The following is a 15,706-nucleotide window of genomic DNA, read 5'->3' on the forward strand; positions in this document are numbered from 1 at the left end:
TGCTGAAGCTAAAACAACATCCTCAGTGTTCTGATGAACCCTGGACTGGTGTTTAGCTGCTCTTCATTTAGTTCATATCAATCATCACGTTTGCTGACTGGTCATCATAGTTCACCACCTTTGTTGTCACCCAGTGAAGCCCTTTCTATCCTTTGTCTTACACATTATTTCTAATACCCTATTATGACACAACACCGCTGCTCTTTAACATTCACGGCGTGGCTCTGTCTAGCCCAGCTAACCATCTCTTTGTTTCTTGTCTCCCTCCTGTTTGTGCTCTTTATCAGCATCACGCTGAGAGGTGATGGTTTGGAAAGCCTCTCCCTGCCTCACAGAACAGGAAAACACGAGGAAATGTCGGAGCGGGCGTGGCTACGCGCAAAAAAACACACAATAAAGGAAAAATAAGAAATGTGCAAAAAAAAAAATCAGCTGCTGACAGTCTCTGGAGTCACTGAACAGATTCTGTCTTGCTGAAGACTTCAGTGCTTCTTTAAAACACCTCAGCTTTACTGTCGTAGCATAAGAGGGGCGCCGTGTGACGGATTGCATTAATGATAAAAGCATTTGGTTAGTTGGTGTTCACGCTGCAGCTGTGATGGAAGAAGCAGCCGGAGCAGCGCTGTGTGTTAATGTATGGACAGAACTCTGGTCTCACTCTGAGCACATTTAATGTATAAATGAATTTAAAATGACTGGCAGCGGTAATGTTTGTTGTGCCGTAGTGTAAGAAGTATTCAGATCCTTTATGATAAAGTAAAGACTGTCCCCTACCAGGTACAAGGTCCTGCATGGAAAATTAGATCTAAGCATAAGTAAATAAGTACTGGCTGCAAAATGGAGCTCAACAGTTAAAGTACTGGTTTTGTTCCTCTGACTGACATAATATTACATATATTACATTAATTATTGATTTAGCTGTAGGAAGTGGAGCTAATGTGAACTACTGTATGAACAAATTAATCTGAAATGAATAATATGAGGTGATTAATGACAGAGAAAAGATGAAAATTCAGCGAGCAAACAGTGCTGTTTATAAGACAACAGAAGTCAAAAAGGCTGGAAACCCTTAACCAGCGTGTTGTATTTTAAAGCTTCTTAAATTATCTGTTTATTATATTATCTTAAGAGTAACTGAAGCTGCCAGACAAACACGGTGGAGGCGAAACAACAACATTTCCCGATGAAATGTAATGAAGGAGACGTATGACGTAAAATAGAAATACTTCAGAAACTACAAGTGCCTTAAAACTGTACATGAGTAAATGTACTTAGTTACTTTCCACCACTGCAGTTACGTGTGTGTGTGTGTGTGTGTGTGTGCGTGTGTGTCCTACCTGGCAGTGAGGATGTGGGTTTGAGCAACCCATCGTAGCTCCCTTATTTTCAAAGATCTAGAGGAAGAGGAAAGTTCATCCTTGGTTTAGTTAAAGTCTTCATGTTGACTCACACTGATGCAGGAAACACTCTGCAGTCACATCATCACCGTTCACGTTTACTAGACTGCGTTCGCTGACCTTTGATGTGTAAATTGAAATCCGTATAAATCAATTAGGTTTTGGATTGTGGACTGATTCGGCGACGTCGATGTTGTGATTCGCTCACGATCAGCCGCCAAAGCTGCACATTTATGGGTCCAACTGCTGCTTTTTCACAGATCTTGTGGCTCAAACAACATAAATATCTTCAGCATGAGAATTTAATTAACAAGTATTGTAAAGTTTTACATCTTGTCTCATCCATAACTTTCTTTTTCTGCTCTTTCAATTTGTGAGCTCGCCCAGAAGCATTATTAAAGTTTCACCCAATCCGATACGAGACGCATTAAAATGAGAAACCTGCAGGGGTCAAGGAGTGAGAGTAGAGGATGGGGTGAAGAGTTTATCAGCTCCTTCTTTACAGGTATCCAGGCCTGGGAGGAATCAGATCAATAATTTGTGGATGCGATTAAAACTTTGTGTCCTGTACCTGAACCCACGGGTAGGTAGAGCCGAGTTCTTCAACAAGTTCTGCCCACTTGTCAATCACACTGACAACCTCCTGCTTCTTCATGAGCGGGAGGGTGACGTCTGACCAGGGATGGAAACACATGACCTTACTGAGAACGGCCAGAAGAAAGAGGAAAAAAAGACGATGACGTGTTAGATCCTGAACTTACAACAATACAGGACATTGTTGGTCACGCATTACGTGAAGGTTTTTAAATAAAGGTGCTGGAGGACATGGTAATGATTTGAGGAAAAAACTGCTGTTAATGTACAAGAAAAACCTTTCACTGAGATTAACACACATTTACAGGAATAATCAGAACAAAAACTTGAATAAACTGTTTTATCTTCTGTTCTTTGCGATGATGAATCACCTCATCACACCAACACGCTGCCACCTGCTGCGTATTCCTGCCTGCAGCGGATGATTTATTCAAATTATACTGAAGTTATACGATACAGACGGATTTAGCAATAAGCAAACACTCCTGATTTCAGTCTGGAGTCACCAGACTTTGAAGAAGTGTTGCTGTAAGTTGATCCTATTTAGAAGAACTCACTGATTTAACGACATCACTGGTTGTATTGACAGGAAATTAAAATGTGATTTGGTCGAACTCATCATCAAACTAATTGATCGTCAAGGTGTGGAGCTGTGGAGTAAGTTAGATGTGAACAGAACACTTTAAGGGTCAGGTTCTGTTCGGTTCAGGGATTCCTACGACAGCCTGATCACCTGATGCATCGGTGGGTCTGACAGGTTGATCAGACCTCGTTAAGTTACACAACGTGGCTCCACGAAAAAAAATCTGATTTTTTTTCTTACAAATGAACGACTTTTTAATTTAGAGAACAATATTAGTTTTTTTCTCATACATTTGTGAGTTAAATTTATGACTTGAATCCAGTAGAAAAGCATTTTAACAGGCTGTTGTAATGATCTGATTATTTAGAACAAGAATCTGAACTGACTGCAGTGAATCTGAGTTCATGTTTCTGTTTCTGCTGCTGTGGAAGTCAGTCCTGATGTCTTCTTCTTGTCAGATTAAACAGAAAGCAATGCATTTAGCAACCTCTGTCCAAACATGGCTCATATTTCACCCTCTTTAAAGATGTTTGAACCTTTGCCAACACTGGACAAACTGGATAAACCCTGTTCTGCTCCACACAGGCCCAGCTGAGCATCAGAGCTAAATGCTAACAACAACATGCCAGCATGCTGACGATGATATTAGCAGTAGCTTATGTTTATGCTATGCACATGATGTTCACCATTAGTTTAGCTTGTTAGCATGCTATACTATACTAACTGAGACTAGTGGTAGTGTCATTAGTTTTGCAGGCATTTGGTGATAAATCGATATACAGAAACAAACTGAAATCATGTCTAGTATCACTGTTTAGCTGCTTGGCTAGCACGGCGTCTTTATAAATCTCTTTAATGAGACGTCAGAATACTGAAGACTTCAAGAGAAAAAGTCAGATGAAATCAGGAGTGCAACCATCCAGACATAAAAGCTTCTCTCACTTTACAGACGTTCAACCTGTCCAGGTGTCATTTAGACAAAGTTTTTACGTCTCATTGTGTGTTTGTGCTGTTTGGCTCTTAGTTTTTTGTGTCTGTTATTTATTCTGATGTTTCTTGTTGCTGATCTGATGATGATTAATAAGTGATAAACGTGTTACGCTGTCTCTGCTTTCATAAGAACAACATATATATTCTTGATGTGTGTGGAGCTGTCCTGGTCAGTTAAAGCTCAGAGATGATCTGCTGTTTGTTCTCTGCCTGTCAGATACAGATGCTCACTTTGGCGTCTTTTCCTTCTGGTTTTCTTTTGTTGAAGCTCTTGTCAGTGGATCAATTGGAGAAAACAACAGCGAGCCTGACAATTTGCTCCTCTCAGATTTAAATGTGTTTTTTCTAGTGAATGCAATCACACACAGATCTGGATTATATTCATGGGTTGAGTCAAAACTGTATCCGTATATAAAGTTCACTTAGTCTGAGTTTAACCTACAGGCAGAGCAAAATGACAGTAATTAATATTATTGGAGCTTTATCGTTTGGTGCAGCAGAATTCACAGGTGACTTATGTCAGAAGGTAATACTCGTCAGTGCTGCCAAACTTTAGCCCCAAACTCTCTGAACTGATGGGAAAGTGTTCTGGGAATCCAAAGGGAGACGGACGGCACAATGAGACCTCCTGGATCAGACCTGAACATCAGCTTTACCTACAAACAGAGCTTTAACTATGATACCCATCACATCTGAAGCTTCTGTACAGAAAAACGTGAAACACGGCGGCTTTCAGAGTCTAACTACATCTGAACCTCGTTATTCAGAGATTAGATGAGCGTGTGCAGGTTCCAGCAAACCGAGCGTCTGTGTGGGTTTAAGAAAACACCGCTGGTTTGTTTGCTCTCAGGCTTTACCTATAGCACCGAGGGAAAGCAGCCCGACTGTCAGAGTCAGAATAATGAAATTTATATCAACACTCGGGCTCTTCTTGGGCCCAAGCTGCTCGTACACGATCAATAATTGAACACGACTTTGGTGTTTATGCTTTGAGCAAAACTGAACGGTCGTATTTATGAATTGTTCATGAGCGGACAATTACAGGAGCTGCAAGCTGAGCGTGTGTGTGTGTGTGTGTGTGTGTGTGTGTGTGTGTGTCTCCAGCCTAATTACAACTTCAGCTATTGTAGGTATAAAGTACGTTATGAACTGGGTGATTTGAAGGCTGTATTTTCAGAAGCACTGGTCTTACTAACTCTTTTCAGCTGCCTGTTCAATCCCACATGGCTACAGCAGGTCACACACACAGGCCTGTCACGGTTGAGCATTTTTGTCAGGATTATTTACAGTCACCTGTATAAAAGCAGCACATTATCGTGGTAGAAGTGTCAGATTTTAAACTTCTCCTGCTACAGTTTAGTGGTGACGTCTGTTCATCTGGAGGTATTTGACTTCCAGTATTCCACTGGCTGCATCTCGATGAGCATCTGTTCCCATTAACGTCGTGGATTTAACTGCACAGCCAGACACCACAGCACCACCCAGGGCACATGTTGGTGTCACGCCAAATGGGGAAGGAGAGCCCAATAACTCTGTGGAGGTCACTGGTCGGATATGGACGGCGTTCACAAGCACTGGTGCCACTAATGTCAAACTAACAGAGGTAGAAACTGAACAGACAACCCAGTGGTTAATCACCTTTTTTGTTTTTTGTATGTCAAACTGTCGTCAACTAAAATTCCATGACTGCTGCAGACCAGAGCTGGTAACCGGATTAATCGGACCAGATGCTATGAGCTGACGGTTAACTGCATTAATCAGGTCCTGCAACAAGCAGTAAACACAAGTCAGAAGGAAAGACAGAATATGACATTATTACAGCTCATTGTGAAGAAACAGAATAGATGTTCAGACCGAATGTTGTAACAACTCCTGTAGAGACGGTTCAGAGCAGAATAAAGAGCTGATCCTGTTGACCAGCTGACATCTGGACTCTGCTCGCTCCAGAGGGAAGCCGCTGGCAAGACTCCTGGTTAGCACACAAGCATCCCTCCAACAGCCTTCAAGACATTTATTTAAATTAGTTAACTAATTAATGCGGGTTATATAATGTTTCACAGACTAATTTCATATTAACTGGGGTTTTACAATTTAGAAAATAGAAGCAAAACTCTATAAATACTCAAGAGCAATACTGCAAAAAAAACAAAGTGCCACTATTACTTAGTCTATTAATTAATCTGCTATTTTTTTTTTTTTCTTCTTTAATCTTGTGATATATGTCAGAAAGCTGTTGTGCAGAACATTGTGAAGCAAACCTGATGTCATTGTTTTCTAAGAATTTGGACCAAATTACCAAACATACCGAGACAGTGCAGTAAAACACCGGCTCCTCTCTAGGAAATGACAGCAGCACTATCAGGCCTGTACAACAACGTGTGACCAAATATTTTCTCTCTGGAGTGCTGAGAGGAAGCGTACGGCTGAGAGGAGGTGATATGATAAATCATTAGGAGTTTTCTCAGCTCTTCCCTCACCATATCTCTCTTTTGTCTCCCTCGGCCCAGATCCCCAAAATCCCATTTCCCATTTTGTTTTTCCCTCTAATTGGCTCTCTGCTGCAGGGCAACAAGCTCCAGTTAGGTGAACAAGCTTCTCTCTCTGCTGATACGGACCCGACACCGCGAGGACTGAACGGACCACAGAAGCACTGCGACTAAAATATCCTTACCATCACACATTGTGAAAAGAAAAACCACACAATCCCGTGTGCGGCGAGACTGAATTACCAAGACACACTCTGAATGTTAACAATCAGACACGAAGACAGCGCAGCGCATCGATCGCTGCTGTTTCTGTGCTTCATTACTTTGTGAGCGAGCAACACCTGACAGCCTCCACAGAATTCAGTTTTCAACCAGCACATGCAGTACAGTGTTTTCATTTAATCTATTATTCAATTGTTATGCAACCGTGCTGTCGGGCACAATCATCTGCTATTCTCAGAGTACAGGATTGTTCAGGAGCGTTCTTTCAAGTCATATATGTTTGATATGATAAAAACAATGTGAGTTGTAGTCATGTACGATCCGTGTATTGACCCATGGCAGCGTAAAAACCAACTAAGATCAGGGTCTGAAACAAGAAAAACTTTGTTGGCACAGATTTTTCTCACTTCTTTGTGGATGTTGAATTCATAAATTACCGGCTATTGCATTAAAGAAGCGAGCACTAACAAAGGATTAGGCCTCCCGTTAAGCTCCTCAGACTCAACATGACACTGAATAAATCCAGCAATCAATGTCTGCACATCAGAAAACTGGCTCGAAACTTTTTTAAGTCCTTCTTTGGTGAAAACAACGTACTCCTGGGAATAAGCAGAAATTGATCTAAGGAAAGCATCAGAATCACATCCAAGCCTCTGGTGCCAATAAACCAGAGCAGCGAGGAAGCATCTCCATCTGCTGGCGGCTCAGAACAACCACACAGCCTGGTGGACGCATGTCGGGGATCTGGGACTTTGTTTTGCAAAAGTTCAACATGTCCTGAAAACAGAGAGCGTGCAGCGCATTGATTAGCACAATTAGCTTCACCTAATAACCTGATTATGATGACGACGATGACTACGGCGAATTACGGCCGCCTCAGCGTGACTGCTCTGATTGCACTCATCAGCTGAGATTTAATTAGTCATAAATTTGAATGTATCACAATCTTGACGAGGAACACTGATTAAGATGCATCCATAAATAGATCCTAAGCCACCAAACACAAGTTAATTTATATTATAATTGCAGTATTCTTGTAGATGTTTGGTAAAAGGCCAGGCACAACATGAGACACACACGTCTGCCTTCATCAGTAGCTTCCTGGCATGTTTTAATAAATAACACACAACAGTGAGACAGACACACGTTTACATGAACTATTCCTATAGAGAGCTTTGTTCTTACCAGACGCCTCTGGCAGCTTTAGACTGAAATAACGGATGCTGCTCCGAACCTGAAAAACACAACAGAATTATTTCTTTAAAACCGTAAACAGAAGAATATGTTTAGCACATTATCATTCTGCGTTACACGAAGCAGCTAAAGAGCGACATGAAAGTACAATATGAAAAAAAGAAGTGCATTTTGTTTGTTACTGCACTGCTTAGAGATGTTCGACTGTTTGACAGTATTCATACAGAACCGGAGCGTACCGGGATCTGGAGCATCTGGCTGGAGAGCAGGGAAGTCGTTCTCAAACACAAACGTACTGTCATAGGTCGGATTTACCTGGAAGAAGACAGACAAACAGATATCAAGAAACAGGAGAGCAAATCCTGCTTGTTGTCCAGGACAGATATTATCTATACCTGTTGCTTGGTTTCCACATATGTGTCAAAAAACAACACAATGAGTAAAGAAACATCCACATTGGTTTATAACACTGGTAGTATTATGATTTTACTGGTTAATGTCCACCACATCAGACCACTGAGAAGTTTGGATGAAGCATATGTGACAAGATGCCTGTGTTTGTGAACGGAGGCCTGGAGTTTGGGTTACACTGTCATGAGGTGGACAACGTGACTGACGCCTTTTTAAATGTTTAATAAACGGCAGAAAATCTTGCTCGGTGTAAAAAGAAAGAGATACTTGCTTTGTCATTTAGACCCATGCATCTACTTCTTCTTACCTCCCCATTTGCGCGTGTGTTGCCCGGACAGAGCGGGTTGCGGGGGTCAAATCTGGGCACATGCTCCTCGGGAGGCTTTTCCACCTGACCGGCCCAGGGCCTCTTCATGCGGTGGGCCGACACCAGGACCCAGCTGTCCCGCAGAGGGTTGTAGCGCAGGTGCTGGTGCTCTGAGGTACACAAGACATAGAATAAGACATGACAGTGTAGTAACAGACACACGTGACTGACAGCGGAGTTTAATGAGACGTTTGTCAACCTGATCAGCTAGAAGCTATTATCATTATTATCATAGCTTATTATTATTATTATTATTATTATTATTACTATTAATAGTTGCATGGCTGTAACTAACAATCATTTTCATTTTCAATTATTAGAATTTGGGGGAAACATAACCTTTAGTGTATAAAATGTGACACAAAGCCGAACATTTTGTGTTGTGATTACAACTCATCAAACAGAATTCAGGAACTTGCAGCAGTGAGAGCTGCAGGAAATCACAAGAGTGCACAGCTGGCAGTGTGTCCTGTAGTCTGTGAGCATTCTGTCAGTGCTTATGTCACTGAACAGATAACACATTGGTATCAGTAAACCTATAAAAGACAGGCTCTCTGTTTGGATTGAAATCCACTATGACCGAACTCCATTCAAAGACGCGTTGATTTAAAGATCACACCAGAATGTGAACGTTCAGCTTCAGGGTAGAATAATGTTAAAGACATCGTCTGAACTGCTCTGACCCATCAGTCAGTTCGGCTGGTAAACAATCCAAACAGCACCAATGAATACACTCTTTATAGTAAATATTTGCATCCAAGTGCCCCAAGTTTGGTACGAAGAAGTAAGTCTAGAAGTTGACAACATCGATGCAGGATCTCTCCTGAAGTCCTGCAGTGCAGCCTGCGTGTGTTCTAAAGGGTTTCGGTTCGGTTAAAGTCTGGTCGTGTGGACTTTGGCGTTTAGAAAACTCAAGCAAAACTGACGGATTTAAAATGAAATGTGGAATCACTGACAGAAGTTTGGAGTACTCATGCAGGATATTCTGGGAAAGTCATTCAACTTTGTACTTTTTTTTAAATTGCCAAATAAAACGTACCTTTGGGATCAAAACTGACGTCTTGTTTCCCACTCATGTCTGCTGTCTGTGAACTGTCAGCTGCTCTGTTAACCCATCAGCCCTCTGCTCTCCCTGAACTTGAGCTAACTGTGCTAGCCGACACTTTCCGCAGCACCCCTCGACCTACTTCCTGTTTGTTTGACAAGCGGAAAAGCGGCTGTTTGGGACAAAACAACGTGTGACGACAAACCTCCAATAATCCATAACAGATAGAACTAAATCACTAATTAACGATAACACGACACGTTAATGTTTCAGTTTAACACATGAACTTAAAATGTAAAGTTCTGGTCCACTTTTTTTTGTATAAACGTGACGAGGGGGTTTTACGCTATGCTGGCAACCTCGGAGCCTCTGTTGCCTACACGACGTACTCGCGCTGTGATTGGCTGAGCTGCCCTCTCCAGCTGTCAGCTGACCAGGAAGAAGCCGTCAGCTGGACTCCACACTCGTTCTGCCCATGGCGTGTTTGGAGCAGCCGGACCGCCTCTGTGTGCGCATGTAGCCGAACCCGCTGCTTCGTGTCTGTCTGTGCGTTTTCGTTTCGACCATGTCCGCAGTGAAAACGGGTTTCAGGCTGCTGCTGTTCGCCGCAGTCACCGTCCTGGCCGTGCTGCTGCTGCGGCACTGGATGGCCACCAAGCAGTACGTTTTCAACAAAGAAGACGTCGCCAAATTGGCCAAACAGTACGCAGGTGAGCTCAGTGTTCAGTGGTTTCCACGTAGAGATGAAGCCATGACCGAACTGCAGTTCCCTCACATCCCGTTTAAAGTATAAATCAGCCTTATTTAGGTTCCCTGAATGGTCCCTGAAGCCCATGTGTGAATGTGTGTGTTCCCAGGACAGGACCACGAGCAGGCTTTCTCCAAAGTGGTCGTGGAGCTCAGGAAGAGGTAATAAAAGCATTATGTTGTTTTAAAATACACACAGACACGTGCTGGCATGAATGAGCACTGAACACACACAACTACAACCACACCGTGTCCACTGGACCGACTGATTTGTGCATCTATCATCAGAAGTGGATTCTCACTGCAGCTCACTGGCCTCATGTTATGTCAGGTGACTGATCAGTTCAGCATCTGACTGCTTCATGTTCAGGTGCAATGATTTTTTTGAATGTGCATATTTTAGTGGATAAAACATCCCTGAGGTCTGCATTCAGATTTGTTCAGTGGATGTAACAGCAGCTCTTGCCTATTAAAGGGAAGTTTGAAAGCAGACTTGTACAGTGCTGTAAAACTGAAAGCGGCTGAACTCTGACATGGTGCACTTTGGATACCAAGAGGAGGGGTTTGGCTTCAGGTGGCTCCAGGATCGTTTGTTGTCAAGTTCTTTGGTGAATCCAGGAGTAAGTTAGTCGTCAGGATTATTCCCTAGTTGAAACTGAAAGGAAGCGTTTTAATAATCTACATGTATGACTTAAACACACTGAGATGAGGGTTTTATCTGTGCTCTAATAAAGTGTCTCTGAACCAGGTATCCCGGCCACATCCTGCCAGATGAGGACCTGCAGTGGGTGTTTGTGAACGCTGGAGGCTGGATGGGCTCCATGTGTCTCCTCCACGCCTCCCTCACAGAGTACCTGCTGCTGTTTGGCACCGCCGTGGACACAGGAGGACACTCAGGTGAGGAAGGATGGGCTTACAGCTCCGTCTGTTGGGAGAATCAATCCGTTCCAAAAATCTAAATATAACTCAGAAGAATTTAAATAGACTTTGTTGTCTTCATATGAGGAAGGAGAAACGTCTGCACATTGTTACTTGACAGATGTGATCTCTTCTCTTCAGAAAGCTCCATCAGTATAAATCCTTCCTTTTGCTGCTTTCTTCAGGTCGTTACTGGGCAGAGATTTCCGACACTATCATCTCTGGCACCTTCAGACAGTGGAAGGAGGGGACGACCAAGAGTGAAATATACTATCCTGGTAACACATTTCAATCTGGATCATTACACTTTCACATGATTGTTTTTTTTGTTTGTTTGTTTTCCTTCATGTGCTCTCCATCCTTTCCCACAGGCGACACTATCGTACATGCTGTCGGAGAGGCCACGTCGGTCCAGTGGAGCGCCGGCACATGGATGGTGGAGTACGGCAGAGGTTTCATCCCCTCCACGCTGGGCTTTGCTCTCGCAGACACCCTGTTCAGCACCCAGGACTTTGTCACCATGTTCTACACTGTGCACGTCTACGTCAAGGCTCTGCTGCTCGAGGCTGGTACACTACTGACAGAGGCTGGAGCTTTCTGAGTCGTGGTAGAGGCTCAGACACGTGGACAGGAACATCGTAAAGTTCACCGTGTCACGCCATTTTGTCCATGACTGCACTGGGGGAGGGGAGGGGGGGATCTGTGCCGACGATTCTAAGTGCAAATATTAAATGTTTTTTACCTGAAATTGTAGACAATCCAAATTTGCATCATTAGGGTTAACCTCATCTTCATTCAGGTTCTTGTTAAACTGTTTAACTCCACCTCAGCCTGAAGTCTTAACGTGTCCCACAGGACTGATGTACGACTAGCCAAAATCACACGCATTGTGAAACAAGCCGTGACCCATTGCCCAGATTTTGGCAATGAGACTCTGCATCTTACACCACTCAGTAAGCATTCCTGTGAGAGCTCAGACTGCCGCAAGAGTCACTGACGTCTTCATATTCTGTTTGTGATCTGGCCTTACAGCTGCTTTTGTCAAATCTAAAATTCACAACATTAAAAAAATAGTCACTATATGCAAGCAGCATTAACTTCTTTTCAGCAACCAGTGATATGAACAAACAAGTTCAGATTTTAAAACTCAGTGGGTTTTGATCATTGCACATTTTTGGACCAAGGAATTACTTTTAAAAACAGATATGCAAAGCTTAATTTGGCATATAGAGCAAACAAAAACATATATAATGCACAGCAAAAGCTACTATTTTCTTATTAGACATCCATTTCTTTTGTATGCATGTGGATTCTCTGCACACGAGGGTCCTGACTTTAGCTTTAAGAAGATCAGACTCATCAAACCACTCCTAGAAACCAGCAGGAAGCAGAGAAGACATTTCCTCATTCATAGCCGACCTGTTTGCACTATATATATTTTTTAAAAATGTTAAAAACTTGAGAGGATATGCTGAAGAAAACTGCCTGGATGATGCGTGTTGTAGTGTCCCAGCTCAGAGTCTTGTCGGCTGAGGGACAGCTTGTGGGTTTATTTTTCTAGTCACTGTCTTGGTGTGTGCTTGTCGGCTTCAGAGCTACAGCAGCAGCAGATTTAACTTAAATGGAGCAACTTGCACACTTCTCTTCAAATGCCAATTTTTTTGGACTAGATATTTAAAATGAATTCTATCCTAATCTGGTAAAACTACTAAACTGTGCCCCTGTGAGGTTTTTTTTTAACTGTAAAGGAGGACACGTGTTTGTAGAGAGCAGGACGTCTGATGACATGTTACTTTGGAAAACACTGATATTGTTCAAACTGCTTTTGTTCTTTACTGTAATCGTTTCATTGGAAACGTTTCTGACTCAAACATACTGTGGAGATCAACTTGAATGATATCGGACTCGGCTCCTCGGCAGCTTCTGTTCATGGTGTGGGGTTTAGCGCTGGCCCAACAGAGGGGGGAAAACACAATCCTAATATCATGCCAAACACTACATGTGTTTTTCCTGTTGGAGTTCTACGGTACAAAGCTGCTGTATGTGCAAATATAACAGCCTCATGTTCAGACTGAAGACAAAATCATTTAAGGTTTCTGCTGAACTGAAGGCATACTGTAACTAGTGGTAATGAGTTTCCATCGAGCTGCGTCCGTGCCGTGTGGTCTCAGACGGATGGTGAAATAGTAAATGTATTACTGTGCCAGATGTGCAATTCACTGGGGGTAAAGATTGAAACTGACAGTGCCAGAAGAAATACATGTTTTTTAAATAAAATCATAAACGCCTGCTTTGTTGTTGTTTCTATGCATTTGTTTTATCTGACAACTATCGTTCTCTTTTTGTTCATTACATAAGGACAGAGTACGCTGCAATGCATGCTGGGTTTGACCAAAACTGCTAATAGACAAAAAGTAAAGCGTTACAGCTGACAGCATACAGACACAGATACACACCAGAAGAAAAGGACAGAGCATGTTGTGCAACATTCTGAGTTAAAAGTGATGAGAGACCTGGTTTTCTTGGGCTCAGCTCCTCTTTTAAACTAGTTCTGTGTGACTTTGGCTCTATGATTCGGGTCATTGTCTTGCTGGAAAACAAATCATCTTCCAAGTGCACGAACCGTGTGGAGCCTCACAACCCCCTCTCATGTCTGCCCTGATGCCAGTGCCACTGGTAGACCTCTGTTTATTGATTTCATTTAAAGGAGTTGCAGCAAACTACTTTTATATACACCTGAACTGAACCTTTTATGAAGTTATAGCACTGCTGCTATGTCCAGGGCAGCTACAATATGACAAAATACAACCATAGTGTTGGAAAAGATGCTGGAACTGGGACCACCATCAGTGGCCTATAACTGCAGCTAAGCTATGACGCTCAGGAGTATGATAGTCATGGATTTTGGTTAATTATAATTACAGCACGTAATCCAAAACAAATGCATTTCTTCTACAAAACCAAACAAAGGATCGATCTGAAGGGCGAAACAGAAGATGAGTGAAATCACAAAGCTGACCTCATATACTCCAGAGAGTTGATTTAAAGACATAAAGACTAGAGGCAGGGGTTTTAGGGACTGCTGCTAGGTGGAGAGAAGCTGTGAGACCAGATGGTGTTATTCAATAAAAACAGGCCAGCAGAAGAGCAGATAAACACATCAGTCCTCATCTCTGTCTGTAAATGTCAAGAGGATGCAGACAAACTGATTTGTTGTCATATCTGAGGTCTGGGTGTGATGATAGAAGATGGTCCTTCTTCTGTGGATGTGTGCACGTCTGGGTCTGGTGCTGTGTGTTTGCATAGAGGTGCACGTGTTCTGCATGTGTGCTGCTTGTAGCCGGTGTATGAGGTTGTTTATATATATATATGTCCACTTTGTTATTTCCCTGTTGCCCATCTATCCATCGGTGTGTGTGTGTGTTCCCATATTATCCCAGATATAGATTTAATGTCAGTCTAACAGACCGACCTGACCTTATTGGCCTCCTCCTCCTTAAGCCCTTTAAGGGAGATATATTCAGAATGGAATGAGGGCGAGCGGTGCTGACATACCAGCCTGCTTGAACAGTAGTCGCACCTTAATGGGACAGACGACAGCTTCTTTGACTGATTGTTGGGATTCTTCCAGGCTGCTGATGTCCTCCCACCGGCTGCTGAAGTTAGACGTCTGGTACACAAACACAGAGATGGAGATGTAGAAGTATTACCATGGATACAAACACACCTCCCCAAAAATACACACCGCCGACACAGACATGTTCATCAGCCACACGCTGCTCACAAAGACACAACATTCACCACTGCATGGTAGATAACCACTAAAACACATCCAGTAGAGCATACAGGGAGTCCTGAAGAGTGACACATTAACGGGAATTATAAAGAACAGAAAGGCCTTCATTCATACACCAACTACATGTTTCTTATACAGTCTGTGAGCTTTCCTGCTCTCTAGTGGAGGCATCCAGTACCGCAAACATCAAGTGGTATTATTTGATGAAATGTTGTGAATAGAACTAAAACATTATCTCCGGATGAGGCTTTCAGCAAACACCAGGAGTGGAAGAAACATTCAGATCCTTCACTTCAGTCAGAATATCAACACAGTAATGAAAATATCCTCCTTTGCAAGTCCTGCATGAAACATCGTACAAGAGTAAAAGTACAAGAGCATGAACACAAAGATGGAGTTAAAGCCTTTAAAGGGAAATTATTGTTTTTACCCTACGATAGACGTATGATGACATTAGATTATAAATAGTGAAGCATCAGTGTGTACGCGGCAGGTTACTGATGGAGCTGCTTGTCTGAACTCATTCATAAACAGGCTGAAAGGTGTCTTAATTATACATATGTAAAAAACAGAAACAAGGCATTTATAACTAAAGTCTGTATTAAAGTTGTTTGACAAGATTCTCATTCTAAAGGCAAATGTACCAGATATCAGCTCTGAACACCACTTATATCATTCTCATATTCTGTTTGCACTATTTCTCATATTTATATGTACATTTTTCTGTCTAGTATGTGTGTATCTCTGTGTGTAATGCTGCTCACAACAATGTAAATTTCTCCACTGTGAGATAAATAAAGGCTGATCTTATATTATATCTCCTTTAAATACCAATCTGCTGTGAAACGTGGAAAACATTTGAAAAAAACAAACAAACAACTAAATTAACAATAAATGTAAATGAATAAATAAAACTGATCTCTGTTGTTGTTGTTGTTGTTGTTGTTGTATTTTGC

General features: G+C 42.3%; 2 protein-coding genes across 3 annotated transcripts in view; one reads left to right on the plus strand and one right to left on the minus strand.

The window, feature by feature from the left end:
* Window positions 1–14,726, minus strand: part of galt (galactose-1-phosphate uridylyltransferase) — a 39,907-nt gene extending 25,181 nt beyond the window's left edge. The window contains exons 1-6 of one of the 2 annotated variants that reach the window (XM_008278048.1): window positions 14,535–14,726; window positions 8,185–8,354; window positions 7,706–7,781; window positions 7,458–7,506; window positions 1,969–2,098; window positions 1,338–1,394 (exon numbers count right to left, since the gene is read on the minus strand). In XM_008278048.1, coding sequence (XP_008276270.1) covers window positions 1,338–1,394; window positions 1,969–2,098; window positions 7,458–7,506; window positions 7,706–7,781; window positions 8,185–8,292 — 420 coding nt within the window. In that variant the 5' untranslated portion in view covers window positions 8,293–8,354; window positions 14,535–14,726. Of the gene's footprint in view, window positions 1–1,337; window positions 1,395–1,968; window positions 2,099–7,457; window positions 7,507–7,705; window positions 7,782–8,184; window positions 8,355–9,283; window positions 9,400–14,534 lie in introns of those variants that run through there. The other variant, XM_008278047.1, reaches the window with a different exon arrangement.
* sigmar1 (sigma non-opioid intracellular receptor 1) lies at window positions 9,733–13,244 on the plus strand. The gene is made up of 5 exons (XM_008278046.1): window positions 9,733–9,999; window positions 10,147–10,198; window positions 10,785–10,933; window positions 11,140–11,232; window positions 11,326–13,244. Exons 1-5 carry the CDS (start codon window positions 9,855–9,857, stop codon window positions 11,553–11,555), a joined length of 669 nt encoding a protein of 222 aa, XP_008276268.1. The 5' UTR covers window positions 9,733–9,854; the 3' UTR covers window positions 11,556–13,244.
* Window positions 14,727–15,706: the final 980 nt, after the last annotated feature.

This window comes from Stegastes partitus, unplaced genomic scaffold, assembly GCF_000690725.1.
Source record: "Stegastes partitus isolate 25-593 unplaced genomic scaffold, Stegastes_partitus-1.0.2 Scaffold114, whole genome shotgun sequence".
Taxonomy (NCBI): Eukaryota; Metazoa; Chordata; class Actinopteri; family Pomacentridae; genus Stegastes; species Stegastes partitus.